At 47.3% G+C, this 18825-nt stretch overlaps 1 protein-coding gene across 1 annotated transcript in view; it reads right to left on the bottom strand.

Annotated features, from left to right (window-relative positions):
* ANXA5 (annexin A5) overlaps nt 1-18825 on the bottom strand; it is a 53290-nt gene that overhangs the window by 17955 nt on the left and 16510 nt on the right. Inside the window, exons 3-4 of the mRNA XM_030191781.1 lie at nt 3110-3194; nt 1703-1797 (exon numbers count right to left, since the gene is read on the bottom strand). Coding sequence (XP_030047641.1) covers nt 1703-1797; nt 3110-3194 — 180 coding nt within the window. The remainder of the gene's footprint in view (nt 1-1702; nt 1798-3109; nt 3195-18825) is intronic.

The following is an 18825-nucleotide window of genomic DNA, read 5'->3' as shown; positions in this document are numbered from 1 at the left end:
AAAAGTAGGGAGGAGTTGGCAGTGGTGCAGGGGATGGGATGGTAGGGGGGGGGGAATGCTGTCTCCTAGAAGAGGTAAAGAAGGGAAAGTGTATCTCTGGCCCTGAGGGGGAGGGATCTGAGCCTCCCTGCAGGTGGAGGTCAGGGGTCATATGGTTGAAAGTTTGCCTACAGTGTCAAATACCCTTACGCTAGCTCTGCCCTTCACATCTGTATTTAGTATTACAAGCCTTGATGGGACAAAAGCCTAGTAGCGCTATAGAAATGATAAGTAGTAGTAGTAGATATCCTGGGCACCCCACGTCAGGAACTCTCCCTCTCTGGCAGGCAGATGATCAAAAGCAAACGCCGACGCGAGAGGCTGTTAGCGCCATACTAGCACCGGCGTTTGCTACCGCCCCATGATCAGAGCCCTTGAGCGCGTTTCACGCGCTCGAGGGCTCTTAGCGCAAGTAGCATGCAAATGCATGCTAAACAGCGCTTAACGCATTCATCCCCAATGATCAGCAACCAGTGCGTCAAAGATTGGGTCGCTGCCGTGACAAACCCTACACCAGCTCCGAGCTGGTGTTAGGGTTTGCAGATCATTGGGGAGGAATGGTAAGCCCTGTCCAGCATGCATTTGCATGCTGGCAGGCCCCCATTCCCCCCTACAGCAAACCTGCCAGCGAGGGCAGTTGAGGACGTCCAAAATTGGATGTTTCTATGAGAAAGACGTCTTTCTCAAAGAAACATCCAATTTTGGACGTCCTTAACTGCCCATTGCAGAAACATCCAAAATTTGGACGTCCTCAACTGCCCCGTCACTATACCTCCGACACCCCCTTGAAATTTGGCCGTCCCTGCAACAGGGCAATTGAGGACGTCCATCTTCCGATTTCTTCTCTTTTCATTGGTCTCCTGCCCAGACCTGTCAAACAAGTGCGGGAGGATTGTGCTGAGCGCATACTCAGGCGCAATTCTCCCGCACTTCTACCCCATAATCAGAGATAATTGTGCTGCTTAAATCTGCATGCATTATCTCTGATCATAGCTCTAATAGCGCCCCACGCTGTTTGGAACAGCGCGGGGCTTTTGATCATCTGCCTGTGGATGATTTTCCTCACCAGCTGCCTGCATTCATCAGTGGCAACACCTCTTAGACAAATGACCCAGCCTCCATACGAACAGACTCGCTGACAACCACTGTGTGGTCTCAATCTTCTGCACAACATCTTCATAGTTCGATTCTTACGATGATCCCGTTAGAGGTGTCGAAGCCGGTACAGATCTAACCTGCTCCAAGACCAGCAGCACCACATTAAATAGGAAACTTTTAGCCACCCGTATTAGCCATTAGGGATGGAGAAATAGCCCCCTATGGAAAAGACCTTACAAACTGGGTAATCCGAGGCACAAGGAGAGAGAGCAGAGCTGGGATTAGAACTCATCTGGATCCCTTTGCCCCCTCTGGGGTTGACTAAAGCATGCTGGGATCCACTCTGGATTAAATTCAAAGGAGAAACAGGGGATTTGAACCCTGGCTTCCCTGGTCTCAACCTGCTGCTCCAACACTTAAGAGGGAGAGCAGCAGAGAGAACGGGTAGGAAATAGGAAACCTAAGGAAAAACAGGACACCTTAATCAAATCCACTTAAAATTTAACCAATAGTTCCAGTTTCCTAACTGCCGTTCTACACAGAGAGTGCTTCCTCCTGACCTTACCCTGCCAAAGAGAGTCTTAAAAGCTGTTGCGATCTTCTGGCGCTGAGAATTGCTTCGGGCAACTAAGAGCTTCAGGATGGAGGCTTCATCCGTACCTGCCAACACAAGCACAAGAAACCATCATATGTCAGTAGAGCTTCCAGATGCCGACACGCTGCCCTCACCCATCCCTGCCTACAAACACGTGAGACACAATCACACAGACACCCAAAGGCTTCCTGGCAGGCTGTCTTCATCTGGATCTGCCTACAAGCATGAGATGCAATCACACCCCCCACAGGGCTCCAAGATCCCTGGCACACTGCCCACCAGGGGCGTAGCGAAACAGCAGACTTTGGGTGGGCACCAAGTCTTCTACCCCCTCCCCCACCAACTTAAAAATATATCTCAGCTGGCGGAAAAACACTGCTCACCTTGGCAGCCTGCAGCAGGCACGCGCCAAAAACTGAGCATGCGCAGGTGCTGGTATCGTCAGTTTAGGAAGCTCAGACCGCTGAAATGGAGAGCAATGTTTTCAGCACCATCAGGGGGAGGTCGTCAACCGGCAGAGCTTGGGATCCCCACCAGCTATCACTAAATGTGTGCTGCTGTCAGGTGGGCCTGAGTCCCAAGTGGGTGGGCCCTGGCCCACCTGTGGCTACGCCACTGCTGCCCACCTCCATCCCTGCCTACAAACACGTGATACACAATCAAGACACCCAACAGGGTTCCCGGCATGCTGCCCTCATCCATACCTGTCCCAAACCACATTCATACACCCCAAAGGGCTCCTAGATCCCAGCACACTGGCCACATCCATATCTACTGCTACGCTGTTGTGGCGCAGTCAGTAAGTCTGGTCTTTACTGGGTTTGGGGTGAGAGGTACTACACAATTCCCATGACCAAAGCCACCGTCCCTTCAGCAGCAGACGATGACTCCACAAGTTCCCGTCTCCCCCTTTCACCCTTTACACAGTTTCTTCGGCAGGAGGTAAGAAGTGAAATTCAGTAGGGAATGAAGACCCTCATTTTTGAGGCAGCAGAATCAGGACCATAGGAGACAGCTTCATGGCTGCTTGAGCACCCCCAATATTGAGCAAGCTCCTTGACTGTGTCCAGGGAGGGTTAATTTCCATTAGGTTTAGCAGCCCACCCAATCATTTTGAAAAGTTGGCTCCTATGATCAGGACCCCCATCTGTTGCTGACCTGCTTCACGTTGCATTCCCTCCCCCAGGCCCACCTGTTCTAGAGTATTTTCCTGAGAAAGGTATGCTTTATGTGACTTGTACATACCCCTCCCCCCCCCCCAACGTATTTAAGGTTCTTACTACTTTGATCTCGTTTCATAAGCCTTGCATGACTTCTGCCTCTGAATGCAAGCCCCCTGTCCCATCCCTCCCCCCCCCCCCCCAAGCCAGTACTTACCCAGCCCTTTCATGGCCTTGCGCAAAGTCTCGGCATCGCTGTTGGCATTGAAGCCGGGGTAGTCGTTGACTGTACCTCGTGTGCCCTGGACAGAGAGAGAAACAAGAAAACTAAACCTCAAGGGGATTTAATTAGCGATTCACGCTACCGTCACGCTAAGGCCCTGCAGGGATTAACCTACTACAAAGAGAAAATGCGCATTTGTGTCAACGGATCACTTAATTTAGTGCTGCTAAATCAGTTTTTAATACTCGTTAACTTACAAATTAGGATGCTTTAAGTCAATTAACACATTTTGTGACATTTTTAAAATGTTAGAACAGTCTATAAAATTGGGAATGGGGAGGGTTCCAAATATTTCTCAACATTTCTTTTGCATACACATTCCTACAACTGAACTAAAGGGATCAAAATCCACGACGCGCCACCCCGACACCACCCCAGCCTCAGGAGACAGAACCACAGCACAAACACTCAAAAGAGGCCTGAGGGAAGGAGGAAGCAACAGCAGGGAGAGCTGGAGGCGTCTGGAGAGGGAAGTCAGGATGCAGAAGAGGTGTGATCTGAAGACATGAAGATCTGACCGCGAGGGGGCCAGATGCACTAAACCTTAACGACCCTCTAACAACCCTTTAACGAAGGAAATTCCTAACCGTTCCATGCATTAAAGGCCTTTTTCCAACGAAGCAAGCAGCTAACGAAAACGGAGTGACTACCATTGTAATGTGGGAGATTCGGGATGCACTAACAATACCGAAGATTACACCGAATCATTTACCGGGACATATTAAACGTATGGTTAGAGCAGTCGTAAAGGCCTGAGCTGTCATCTCCCCGCTTCCCCCTGCACCTTAAAATTCCAAGCTGGCATGTTGAAAAAACAAAATGAACATCACAAACGTGGCTCCCCGCTTCCCTCTGCATACAACACTAATGAAACGAAAACAAAATCAAAAAAGGACTGGGAGGGGGCAAGGGCGCTCGTCAGGAGCGTCCTCTATGGACGGCCTTGCCCCCGTCCCCCCGCTTCTCCCTGTATGAAATAAAAACTCAAAATAAAAATCAAACTTTTGCAGCGCTGGGCCCCCCTCCCTTCCTGTCTCTCTCTTCTCCCACCACTGCTCCGCCTCCTGCCATCCTCCGCCCCTATGCCACGCCCCCCTGAGTTCGTCGCCGCCGCTTCCCCCCTCCACCGGACCCCCCCCTCCGCCTTAATGGCCAGTGCAGCGCCTCTCACCTGTGTGTGAAGGCGCTGCACGGGATGGAACAGCTGATCGGTGATCGCTTCTGCCTCCTCCGACGCCTCTCTGTTCTTCCTGGGCCCGCCCTCCTCTGACGTTATCTAGGCGGAGGGGGGTCCGGTGGCGACGAACTCAGGGGGCGTGGCACGGGGGCGGAGGATGGCGGGAGGCAGAGAAGAGAGAGACAGGAAGGGAGGGGGGCCCGGCGCTGCAAAAGTTTGATTTTTATTTTGAGATTTATTTCATACAGGGAGAAGCAGGGAGCAGCGGCGACCTCGGGCGGGGGGGGGGGGGGGGGGGCAAGGCTGTCCATACAGGACGCTCCTGATGAGCGCCTTTGCCCCCTCCCGATCCTTTTTTAATGTTTGTTTATATTTTATGCAGGGGAAAGCGGGGAGCCACGCGTTTGTGGGTTTTTTTTGGTTTTGACGTTTGTGGCATACACAGAGCAGCCAGCATAACGCTTGGCTGCTCTGCGCATGCCTTGGGGCCGATTACCGACAGGAATTACACCAATTTAATGTATCTTTAATGCATGGTACTTTACAATACCGTACCGAGCATTTAAGACTTGTTTTTTTGGTGCATTCTTCGTTCTTTAAAATTCGTTAAGGCCTTTTACGTTTCACATTTGTTTACGAAACGTTGATGCATCTGGGCCTCTGTTCTCACGGAGCAGCAGACACAGTCCAGCCTCAGTTCCTAGCAAAGCGGTTCCTCTTCTTGTTTGCTTTTTTTCCTGTAATTAAGTGAACATCTAATATCCAGTTTACCAGCTCCTCCCTCCCAACTCACACAATGAAGCTTTTCATAGACCAGCAACACCTAATAACTGGAGCCTTTAATTTTATTTACTTTATTTTTTTTTAATTTACTTTGCACCTTTTCAAGAGCAGCTCAAGTGCAGTAGGTAGCTGCCTGCTCTTTTTGAACTTTTAGAGAAAATGAAAGCAGATAAAGACCATACGGCCTTATCCAGTCTGCCCATCCATGCCATCTCCTCTCCCTATCGTTCCCTGAGAGATCCTGTGGACTTTTCCCAAGCAGGGGCATTGCCAGGCAACAGATTTTGGGTGGGCGTAGGCTGTTCATCAATGCATCATACATCCACTTCTGACCCTCATCCCCCGTAATTCCACATCACTCATACATTTACTCACAGAAATATGTACACCATATGTCTCTGTGTCTTAATTCTGCCCTTTAAGCTTCCCATTGTCTCTTTCCAATGTTTCAATGTTGATGTCCCATTGTTATTCTCCTAACGATACTTCGATGGTCTCGCATAACTTGTACAATGTAACCCATAACCAAGTTGTAACAAATATATTTCCATTATTCTTATCTTATTGTAAGCCACACTGAGCCCGCAAAGAGGTGGGAAAATGTGGGATACAAATGCAAATAAATAAATAAATAAATAAGAAGTGGGTGGGGCACCAAGTGTCCCCCCCCCCCCCCCCTACCACCACCCAAAAAATATCTCAGCTGGTGAGAAAACGCTTCTTTCCATCTTGGCAGTCTGCAGCAGGCATGCACTGAAAACTAGCGTTATCGTTACCATCAGGGGTAAATCTTGAGCTGGCCGAGCTTGGGATCCCCACCAGCTACCGCTAAACGTATGCTACTGTTGGGCGGGCCTGAGCCCTACGCCACTGGTCCCAAGCTCTCTTGAACTCAGATACTATTTTCAACTTCACCACTTCCACCGGGAGCTCTTTCCATGAATTCATCATCCTTTCCTTGAAGAAGTATTTCCTCAAACCAGTGGTGTTCCTCCTAGGTCAGTTGCCACCCCCCCCCCCCCTTGTACATTGCCCCCCCCCTTGCAAAGCACACCCCCCCCCGGACAATCACACCACCACCTCCTCCTCCTCCCCCAAAGCACATTGCTCCTACCTCCTGGGGTGTAGGGAGCAGTTGCCCAGCTGTCTGCTCAGCTGTTTCCTGCCCCGGAACAGGAAGTAACGTCAGAGGAAGTAGGGAACCGGCGGAGCCGACAGCCGTACAGCTGCTCCCTGCACTCCCTTGCAGCGTTCACCTGGAGCGGACCACCCCCACCACTGCCTCAGGTTACTTCCGAGTCTTATCCCCCTTCACCGTCATCCTATGCCACCTTGTTCCAGAGCGTCCTTTCAACTGAAAGAGACTCACCTCCTGGGCATTTATGTTATGGTGTTTAAATGTCTCATCACATCTCCCCTCTCCCACCTTTTTTCCCCCAAAGACCACTGACCATTTTAGTAGCCGCCCTCTGGACTGACTGCATCCTGTTTATATCTTTTTGAAGGTTTGGTCTCCAGAATTGTACAAAAAAAAAGAAAAAAGTGGAAAAACACAACTTCAAGCCTTCATCAGGGGTCGATCAGTAGTTGCACAGAATATACCGACAGACAATGGAGCTCATAAAATGTTGTCTCTTGAACTTGTGGTGCCAGATATTTGCCAAAAGGAACACCAATCTGTTTGCTCCAAGGGGCCAGAGGCTGGCTGCTTCAATTGCAAAATCTTTTAGCTGAAGTTGCGATCGCCCCTGCCCTCCTGTCAGTATATTCTGTGCAACTACTGATCGACCCCTGATGAAGGCTTTTTTAAAAGCTGAAACACGGACCGTGTAGGGTCCCTAATAAAGTTTTCCTGGAGCATCTCACCCTGGTGTCTCGGATTGATCTCTTGAAGTTGTGTTTTCCCAGTTTTTTCTTTTTTGTTGAACTTTTGTGGAAACTTCGAACCCCCTTTTTGTTTCTCCAGAATTGTACACAATATTCTAAATGAGGTCTCACCAGTGTCTTATGCAGAGACATCATCACCTCTTTTTCCGTTCCTTACAAACTAAGGTTCCCATTTACTAAGAAGCAGTAAAATACATTGCTGCACTGCTTTACCATGGGATTCGCTAATCCATCTTATTAGCGCAGGTTAGCGAATGCCAAAGTGAAGTTACTTTTGCATTGCTGAAGTAGGGAATCAAGTGGTCCTGACGCAACACAAGGATAGCGAAGGCCAAGGCATGGACATGTTGTTCTCCCCCCCTCCCTGATGCACGTTTGGTGTGATTTATTGATGAAAGGGATCAGAAGCTGGGGTGGGGGGGGGGGGGAGTGCATACATTAAAAAAAAAAAAAAAAAAAATTATGGCTTCCTTGATATCTGCAGATCACCCTCACCCTCAACCCCCACCGCCATATTCCTGAACAGGATCGTTTAAGGTTGGTGGGATATGGGAAGGGCAGGAGGGCTGTAGTTTGCAGGGGAGGGGACCTTGGGTACTGCCTAATTGCCCGTATGGTCAGTCCACCTCTGGATCTCAGATAGGATGGACCACTTAAATGAAAGGAACATGAGGTAATCTGCGACTTCCTCCCCTAGCAGCCACAGGGCATGTCAGGGGAGCAGCTCAATGAATGAACGCAGTCTTATAAGGAAGATTAAACAGTGAGGGTAACACAACTGCCTTTGAGACTGAGCATGCAGCTCACAAGCTGTTCATTCAGGCACCGGTCACCGGAAAGCAGGATCTGGTTCTCAGTCAAATCCCTGCAACACGGAGCAGTTAGAGTTTCTGTGAACCACTCCTGACAAAGAAACACGGAAAACGAAGGCATATGAAGACCATATCGCCTATTCACTTGGCCCATCCATAACACCCTCTGTCCCTTCTTCTTCCTTAGAGATCCTATGTACTTGTCCCAAGCTCTCTTGAATTCAAAGACGGTTTTCTGAGTGGAGGAGTAGCCTAGTGGTTAGTGCTGCGGTCTTTGATCCTGGGGAACTGGGTTCAATTCCCATTGCAGCTCCTTGTGACTCAGTCACTTAACCCTCCATTGCCCCAGGTACAAAATAAGTACCTGTATATACAGTGGGGGAAATAAGTATTTGATCCCTTGCTGATTTTGTAAGTTTGCCCACTGACAAAGACATGAGCAGCCCATAATTGAAGGGTAGGTTATTGGTAACAGTGAGAGATAGCACATCACAAATTAAATCCGGAAAATCACATTGTGGAAAGTATATGAATTTATTTGCATTCTGCAGAGGGAAATAAGTATTTGATCCCCCACCAACCAGTAAGAGATCTGGCCCCTACAGACCAGGTAGATGCTCCAAATCAACTCGTTACCTGCATGACAGACAGCTGTCGGCAATGGTCACCTGTATGAAAGACACCTGTCCACAGACTCAGTGAATCAGTCAGACTCTAACCTCTACAAAATGGCCAAGAGCAAGGAGCTGTCTAAGGATGTCAGGGACAAGATCATACACCTGCACAAGGCTGGAATGGGCTACAAAACCATCAGTAAGACGCTGGGCGAGAAGGAGACAACTGTTGGTGCCATAGTAAGAAAATGGAAGAAGTACAAAATGACTGTCAATCGACAAAGATCTGGGGCTCCACGCAAAATCTCACCTCGTGGGGTATCCTTGATCATGAGGAAGGTTAGAAATCAGCCTACAACTACAAGGGGGGAACTTGTCAATGATCTCAAGGCAGCTGGGACCACTGTCACCACGAAAACCATTGGTAACACATTACGACATAACGGATTGCAATCCTGCAGTGCCCGCAAGGTCCCCCTGCTCCGGAAGGCACATGTGACGGCCCGTCTGAAGTTTGCCAGTGAACACCTGGATGATGCCGAGAGTGATTGGGAGAAGGTGCTGTGGTCAGATGAGACAAAAATTGAGCTCTTTGGCATGAACTCAACTCGCCGTGTTTGGAGGAAGAGAAATGCTGCCTATGACCCAAAGAACACCGTCCCCACTGTCAAGCATGGAGGTGGAAATGTTATGTTTTGGGGGTGTTTCTCTGCTAAGGGCACAGGACTACTTCACCGCATCAATGGGAGAATGGATGGGGCCATGTACCGTACAATTCTGAGTGACAACCTCCTTCCCTCCGCCAGGGCCTTAAAAATGGGTCGTGGCTGGGTCTTCCAGCACGACAATGACCCAAAACATACAGCCAAGGCAACAAAGGAGTGGCTCAGGAAGAAGCACATTAGGGTCATGGAGTGGCCTAGCCAGTCACCAGACCTTAATCCCATTGAAAACTTATGGAGGGAGCTGAAGCTGCGAGTTGCCAAGCGACAGCCCAGAACTCTTAATGATTTAGAGATGATCTGCAAAGAGGAGTGGACAAAAATTCCTCCTGACATGTGTGCAAACCTCATCATCAACTACAGAAGACGTCTGACCGCTGTGCTTGCCAACAAGGGTTTTGCCACCAAGTATTAGGTCTTGTTTGCCAGAGGGATCAAATACTTATTTCCCTCTGCAGAATGCAAATAAATTCATATACTTTCCACAATGTGATTTTCCGGATTTAATTTGTGATGTGCTATCTCTCACTGTTACCAATAACCTACCCTTCAATTATGGGCTGCTCATGTCTTTGTCAGTGGGCAAACTTACAAAATCAGCAAGGGATCAAATACTTATTTCCCCCACTGTAAGTAAACCGCTTTGAATGTAGTTGCAAAATACCACAGAAAGGCAGTATATCAAGTTCCATTTCCCTTTCCCCCTTTTCATCTCCACCACTTCCCATGGGAGGTCGTTCCACAAACTCACAACCCATTCTACGAAAGGCAGTTGGCATTGAAACTGGCTGTTACCACTGATGATCCCCTGGAAAAATTGTATACTGAGGACTTGTGATTCAAGGGTCAAGGACTACGAGTAGTTCCTCCTCTGACGGCCGCTAGGTTGGCCGCTCTTATCTGGACACTAATCTTATCTGCACTCTCTTCCAATCCGTCATCATTTCCCATCTAGATTACTGCAATTCACTTTATACTGGTCTCCCTCTACATTCCATCAAGCGCTTTCAGCTCATCCAATCAACTGCAATTAACTTTTGCATCTGGCTCACCATTTTGACTACGTCACTTCACTACTTTGCTTGGAACATTGGCTACCACTCTCTGCACATATCAAGTTTAAAATTATTTGTCTACAAATCACATTTCCCAACCACTCCTGCTTACCTTCACTCGGTCATACCCCCCCCCCCCCCCCCACTCACTCTCTTCGTTCCTCCACTGCAAACTTGTTAGTTGTACCTTCCCTCCCTTCCTTTTGCCTAAATTTCTCAGGAATCTTCTTTCAACTTCGTAGATTCCAATCTGGAATGCCCTCCCACCCACTTCTCTGCATGAAAACCTCTCAAGAGTAAATTCAAATCACAACTAAAAACCCATCTATTCTCCGAGACATTTGGATAATCTGTATTTCACTGTCACCCCTCCCTCCTGCCTCCTCCCCGTTTATTCTATTTTGGTGTTGCAAACCACGCAGTAGCCATGCTGGACCTCGTGTGGTATATGAAGCCAAGGGCGACGAAAATGATTAAGGGGATGGGACAACTTCCCTATGAGGAAAGGCCAAAGCAGCTAGGGCTCTTCAGCTTGGAGAAGACGGCTGAGGGGAGAAATGATAGAGGTCTATAAAATACTGAGTGGAGTGGAACGGGTAGATGTGAATCACTTGTTTACTCTGTCCAAAAATACTAGGACTAAGGGGCACGCAATGAAGCTACAAAGTAGTAAATTTAAAACGAATCAGAGAAAATATTTATTCACTCAACTTCTAATTAAACTCTGGAGTTCATTGCCAGAAAATGAAGTAAACGCGGATAGCTCAGCGGGGCTTAAAAAAGGTTTGAATGGCTTCCTAAAGGAAAAATCCATAGACCATTATTAAAGTGGACTTGGGGAATATCCACTGCTTATTTCTAGAATAAGCAGCATAAAATGTATTGTAGTGTTTTGGGATCTTGCCAGGTACTTGTGACCTGGATTGGCCACTGTTGGAAACAGGATGCTGGGCTTGATGGACCTTCGGTCTGTCCCAGTATGGCAACGCTTAAGTGCTTATGGAAACAACTAAATAAATGTGAAACTAGATGTTCTCCAAAAGAGCCACAGTTACCACTGAATTTACAGATGCTGTCTGATAATTTTAGACTTTTGTAAAGGGAAAGGGGAACTTGATATACCGCCTTTCTGAGGATTTTGCAACTACATTCAAAGCGGTTTACATATATTCAGCTACTTATTTTGTACCAGGGGCAATGGAGGGTTAAGTGACTTGCCCAGAGTCACAAGGAGCTGCAGTGGGAATTGAACTCAGTTCCCCAGGATCAAAGTCTACTGCACTAACCACTAGGCTACTCCTCCACTCATTCCACCAATAAGAGCCAACCTCATCAGTGATGTCACAATGGCTTGATTGCCTGATACTTGGCTCACTTCTGATATTGTGATGTCATAAGGGAAAGGGAAATGGAAACTGGGACTTGATATACTGCCTTTCTGTGGTTTTTGCAACTACATTCAAAGTGGTTTACATATATTCAGGTACTTATTTTGTACCAGGGGCAATGGAGGGTTAAGTGACTTGCCCAGAGTCACAAGGAGCTGCAGTGGGAAGCAAACCCAGTTCCCCACTGCACTAACCACTAGGCTACTCCTCCACATGGTTATTCACAAGTTCATTGGGATTTAGTGGTTAGGATTACTTGAGTAATGTCACTTCAGTTTGCAACAGTATTTGTACTGGCCATGTCACATTGTGAGCTACTTAGATTTTATTATTAGCGATCGATACGTGTACATAGAATGAAAACTAGCAGGCTGTGCCGAGGATGGACGGAGCAAATAAAAAAATCAAAGGACTTTCTTTCCAGCTCCAAAATCTGGTGGCAACGGTGACAGCAGCAGGCTGTGATTGACAGACGACAGTTACAAACTGGGGTTTGGTTCTCCGTCCTGTGTCAGTAACAGATTCCTATCACGCTTGTAACCCCCCCCTCCTCCACCCTGGTCTCCTCTCCGGGCAAACGAATCTTCCAGGGAGATCACCAAGAGAGCCTCCGAATTTCTCCTGGCGGAGCACCCTTTAAGCAGCAACAGGCCTGGAGATTTAAATACGGAAAAAGCCTCAGTCTTTTTCTGTCATCTACTGACAACCGACTCATCCAGTCTGCCCAGTTCTTCCTGTCTGCACCGCTCAGTTCTACATTTGTAATTTAATTTTGTCTCAGGCAATTCTTCAGGAGACAATTCAGAAATATAAATTAATACCGCCCCTGCTGTAGATCCTCCCTCCTAACCCATTCATTCATTGTTCGCCATGATTTGCCTCAGACATTCCTTGTGACCAGAGGACATGAACTGAGGTTGAAGGGGGGGCAGACTCAGGACTAATGTCAGGAAGTATTTTTTCACAGAGAGGGTGGTGGATATGTGGAATGCCCTCCCGTGGGAGATGGTGGAGATGAAAACGGTGATGGAATTCAAACATGCATGGGATAAACACAAAGGAATCCTGTTTAGAATGAATGGTTCCGTGGAATATTAGCAGAGATTGGGTGGTGACGCCAGTAATTGGGAAACGGGAGCTGGGCAGACTTCTACAGTCTACACCCTGATCGTGACTGAATAGAGAGGGATGGGCTGGAGTGCAAATTTTAAGGGGCTTTGATGTTACCTTCAGAACTTAGAGGCAGATGCAGCAACCAAACGTAAAAAAATCTAAATCGTTAAAGTCCCTAACGATTTTAAAATAACGAAAAATGCACCAAAAAAAAAAAGTCACACATGCTGAGATCGGTATTGAAACGTACAATGTACCAAAGAATCACAATACACATCGTTAATCGGCCCCCAAATCATGCGCAGAGCAGCCAAGCGTTATGTTAGCTGCTCTGCGCATGCCACAAACAGTCAAAACACAGTCAAATCACAAGCACATGGCTCCCAAATCAAATCAAAACAAAAATAAAAAAAAAGGGTCGGGAGGGGGCAAGGGCGCTCATCAGGAGCGTCCTGTACGGATGGGCTTGCCCCCCCCCCCCCCCCCCCCCGCTGCTCGCCACTTTCCGCCGCTCCCCCCACCCCGAAAAAGCAAAATGCTAGCTGCCCCGGTCCCCCTCCCTTCCTCACTACTCTGTCACCTCAGCTACGTAGGTAACCGACGTCAGACAGGGGCGGGCCCAGGAGGAGAGAGACGCGCGACAGAAGCTGGGCGAAGGCAGCCATCAGCTTTCTTCTTGCGCGTGCAGCGCCTTCGGACAGAGGAGAGAGGCGCTGCACGGGCCCGGTAAGAGGGAGGGGGGCCCGATGGAAGAGGGGAATGGCGGCGACGACCCCAAAAGGGGGCGGGGCACAGGACGGAGGATGTCGGGAGGCGGAGCTGAGGTGACAGAGTAGTGAGGAAGGGAGGGGGGCAGGGGCTGCTCGAATTTTGCTTTTTCGGGGTGGGGGGAGCGGCGGAAAGTGGCGAGCAGTGGGGGGGGGGCAAGGCCGTCCGTACAGGACGCTCCTGATGAGCGCCCTTGCCCCCTCCCGATCCTTTTTTTATTTTTATTTATTTTTGTTTTTCTGACGTCCTTTGGACCAATCACAGCGCTTTTAGCTCTGCTAATGCGCTGGGATTGGCTCAAAGTTTGTTTATTTTTTCTCTTAATGATTTTTCCTGGCACAGAGCTGTCCTAACGAGTGGTCCAGACCTCTCGTTAGTTTTCCTGCCTTTTTCCTGCGTAAAGGCAATCGGAAAAGGTTAGTGCATGTCGTTTCAATGGGGTTTTCACACTAATTGCTCATCTCCATTCCGTTTTCGTTAGCTGCTGGCTTCCTCGGTAAAAGCCCTTTGATGCATGCAACAGATCAAATTTTCCTCGTTGGAGGGTCATTAAAGGCTCATTTAGCTTTAGTGCATCTGCCTCTTAGTTCAAGAACAGTGCTGGTCAGACTTCTACGGTCTGTGCCCTGAGAAAGACAGGGACAAATCAAACTCGGGTATAAATTATCACATGCCATGTAAAATGAGTTTATCTTGTTGGGCAGACTGGATGGACTGTACAGGTCTTTATCTGCCATCATTTACTCTGTTACTATGTTACTCTTTGGGGTTCTACATGGAATGTTGCTACTAATTGGGATTAAGGAATCTTGTAACTCTTTAGGGTTCCAGAATCTTCAGAACTTTTAGTACAAGAACAGTGCTGGTCAGACTTCTACGGTCTGTGCCCTGAGATAGGCAAGGACAGATCAAACTCAGGTATAAAGTATCACATACCATGTAAAATGAGTTTTATCTTGTTGGGCAGACTGAATGGACCGTACAGGTCTCTATCTGCCGTCATTTACTTTGTTACTATATAGACCTTGGGTAAATCAGCTCCCATTGCATCAGGTTCCTTCTTAGCTCATAAGCTGCTTGGGGCACAGACTTTTTTTTTTTTAAATTTCATCTTTACTGAATTAACTTCACAATCCTGAACTATTCTCAGTTTACATAGCAGCAGGGTCCTTTACTGCGCACCATTAATATTCCAATTTTTCATTTTACAATCATATTATAACACCTTCAAATTATAAACAGACAAATACCCTTCTCAATCCCCCTCCCTCCTCGCCTCAGGGTGGGTTAAGGGTGAGAACAGAACTTGAAGAGGGGAATAGGGAGGATGCATGTCTGTTCTCTATCCGTATACTGCTACTCGACATACACAGCAGTAAACAGTAATCAACAGAAAAGCCAGGCATTATCACCACCACATACACCGATCTACCTTCCCTGCTGGTGGTCATGCCGACACCTACGTGGCAGCAAAGCTGAGTGAATCCACCCAGCCCATTCCCAACAGGCCCAGTAACACTCATCAATTCCCAGCAGTCTGAAATCCACTGTTTATCCATAACCTACAGCACACACTTTCAAACTGCTGTGTAATCTTCCTCCAAAGACAATTAGAGTCAGGGGCCGGGAGAGGGAAGGCAGGAAATCCAGAGAGGTAAAAGGAGGGGCAACAGTGAAGAAAATTATAACATCAGGCCAAAAAGCTTACGTAGAGCTGGAAAACTACCAGACACCCTACGCAGGCTTCAGGCTAATCTAGTTTTCAGGTTACACATCACAACTTAAGTCCCATCTGAAAGCTTATTTACCCTGATAGCTCTTGTTATATGGGTGTGATTTTAATAAAAATTGTACCGATTTTAGGACTGTTATGTTATCCTCCTTGCTCCTGGGGCCAGAGAGGGGTGGCTCAGGGACAGGCTTTTTCCAAGCATAGCTCAGACCGAAGACCAGAAATCTTTCCACAGATTTCTAAACACACACAATCATTCATGTTGTAAAAGACACAGCCAGATTCCAGTTTTTATTGTCACATTCATGGGAAATCTCCAGTCAGTAAAGAAGAGGCAGTCAGCCATCTTGTAATCTCAACTAAGGTACGAAAAGTTAGCAAGTGCCTGGGAAGAAGAGGGGGGGGGGGGGGGGGGGAGAGCCCCCTTTGTAAAAACTTTCCATTACCAGTTCAACTTTATGTTTCCTGGTAGCTCTGTGTAGGAATTCTTACACCAAGTCCCTCTCAAGTCAACACCAAGCGAGTGCTGCATCCAAATCAGGAGCCGCTCCTGCTGAAGGACACGGACAAGTTACAGGAAGACTATCGAAAGGTGCTGGGCCTACACCTAAAAACGGTAGGAGGTAAAGGAACTAAATATGTATATCCTAGAGCTTTGATTCCCCCCAGCCAGTCGGGTTTGTCAGAATATTTTCAATGAATATTCATGAGCTAAATCTGCATGCAAATCTCATAGGATTAAAATATAAGTCCATTTACGCAACCAGCTTCTCCTACATTTGCACACAGCTATGGAACGCGCTCCCGAAGACCATAAAGACAACGCAAGATTTAACCATCTTTCGTAAACTACTGAAAATGGACCTATTCAAAAAACATACAACAAACAATCGACCTAACTTCTAAACAACAACAACGAAGAATAAGACTGAAACGACATAATCACTGCCCAACAATATTACTCCCACCATAATACCGTCACCTGAGCAACTACATAAAGCCGACACCTACACAAGACCACAATGTATTCCTCTACCACATATATACGCACTTGATTGTAAAACCACGTGTTAACAAGTACGCAAGTACACAATGCATTCTTCCACCATGTATGTACGCACTTGATTGCAAAATCATGTGCATATCTGAAGTCCGGAAATGGCAATCGCCATAACGGCAAATGTAAGCCACATTGAGCCTGCAAATAGGTGGGAAAACGTGGGATACAAATGCTACAAATAATAATAATAATATGCATATTCAGCATGGACACCCTGAAAACATGACTGGCTGGGTGTGCCCAAGACAGGTTTGGGACCCAGAAGAGATATTCAGATAGCTGAAAAGGTAGAACAGATATACTAACTTACACCGAGAGATCCATAAAGCCCTGTTTCCTGATCAAAAGTACCTGCAGGCATGTAGCCAGACCTCAATTTTGGAGGGGGCCTGAGCCCAAAGTGTGTGTGTGGGGGGGGGGGAATTCTGTCCTGCCTCCCTGCCACAACCCCACATACCTGGGCTGGCGGGAGTCCCCAAACTCCTCCAGCGCTGTTCGCTGCCTTCCCTGCAGCACGTCTACTCAATTTCACTAAAACAGAGCACGTGCGTGGGGGGTGGGGAAGTAGGGCAGGCTTCTGCTGACAGGGCTTGGGGACCCCTGCCAACCAAACCAGCAGACCTTGGAGGCCCAAATCCAATTTGGAGGGACCCAGGCCCCCCCCCCCCCCCCCCCCCCCCGTGGCTATGCCACTGCCTGGCAAGACTGGAGAGAAGATCATTCATTGCGAGTCAAATCCAAGAATAAGCAGTGGCTACCAAGTCCACCATAACGTCTGGGTAAAAAAAAAACTATTCAAACCAGTTTTAAATGTGCTCCGTATTAGCTTCATAGAACACTCCTGATCTTAGGATATCTGAAAAGGTAAAAATTGTCTAGTTACCCATAGGCCTCTTACCAGATCCCCGTTCGGCCATCTCACCTTCAAGATGAACAGCCCTAGCCTCCTTAGTTTTTCCTCGTACGACAGTCATTCCGTCCCCTTAACCATTCTTTGAACCTTTTCTAATTGAATGCGGCAACCAGACTTACACACAATACTCAAAAGCTACGGTCACACCATGGAGTGATACAGCGGCACTATGATAGTCTAGGTTTTATTTTCCATTCCTAACACCCTGCTTTTTTGGCCACCACTAGACCTTTTCCTCAGAGGAAACTCCTAACGTGGAGCTTAACATCGTGAGCTGTAATTTGAGTTGTTCGTCCCAATGTGCAACACTTTGCACTTGTCCCACATTAAATGTCATCTGTTATTTGGATGCCCAGTCTTCCAATTTCCTAAGGTCCTCCTGCAATTTCTCACATTAAGAGGCAGCTCTGTGTATCCAGTGGGTGCTGAGCACCTCCAATATTGCAGAAGTTCCTTCATTGTGTCCAGGAAGGACTATTTATATTGTGTCTGTCCACTACAATCAAGCTGAACATAACGTAGTTCCTTCTCATCTTCATATCTGCTCACACTCTGTCCACACATAGTAACATAGTAAATGACAGCAGATAAAGACCTTATGGTCCATCCAGTCTGCCCAACAAGATAAACTCATTTTACATGGTATGCGATACTTTATATGTATAACCGAGTTTGATTTGTCCTTGCCATTCTTGGGGCACAGACCGTAGAAGCAGTGAACGGATATGGTTGCTAAGTATTTCATGCACAGATTACTCTAATGGTCAATGATGTACTTATTACATAGTAAGTCACATTATAAACAGCACCATGTGCAGCTTCCTGCTGACACAGAAGAAAATGGGCTTCATGGAACCCCGACAGGTTCCTGCTATATGAAGAAACCCAAGGCGCATCAATGTTAGTATTGGAAATGAAAAGACTAGGCCTGAAGTACCGAAGACTTGGCAAGATTCTTATCCCAACAGTGGTGGGCATAGAGGGATCTTACGTCCATCACATCTGTTCTACTGAAATCCCAATGCCAAGATCCAGGAGGTGGCATAACTCACCTTCTGTGGTAGGAAACTGGGTGTTGAAAGGCATTTCAATGTTTACTTTGAACTGTCACGTCTCGTTTGTGGTTGTTTGCCCCTCACCTTGAAACTCCTTACCTATTGAACCTTGTGACAGAAAAGTGTGTTTTAAGCCTGTAAACTGCCTAAATTAATTCTGAAGTACATTTCTCTCGTTTGGCCAGCAGGTGGTGCATGTTTTATGTTAAAGCTGTTATAGAAAAGTGAATGTCCTTTTTTAGATACACTCAGTGAAGAAGTGAATCTACAGTACTGTGAGCAGTATACTTTTGAAACTTATTGACTGGGCTCAGATTATTTTGAGCTGTACTGGTCTTCCCCCCCCCCCCCCCCCCCCCCCCGTTTCAGCCCGAGAGAAGAGCGAAAGCTCTTCATTGAAGCCCTGTAAAAAACAGTTATATTTGATAACTGGTGAGCAGCTATATGTCCTGATCTCCCCAGGTACTTTTCAAGAAGTAACCAAATGTTTAGTTAGTGTTATAATTGATCCATATTTTAGTTACCTGTTATTGTTTGCTGATTGCACATTTTTTGTTCATTGTTCAATATA

This window comes from Microcaecilia unicolor, chromosome 2 (assembly GCF_901765095.1).
Source record: "Microcaecilia unicolor chromosome 2, aMicUni1.1, whole genome shotgun sequence".
Taxonomy (NCBI): Eukaryota; Metazoa; Chordata; class Amphibia; order Gymnophiona; family Siphonopidae; genus Microcaecilia; species Microcaecilia unicolor.
The sequence above is the reverse complement of the archived record's forward strand: the minus strand, read 5'-3'. Positions and strand labels throughout refer to the sequence as shown.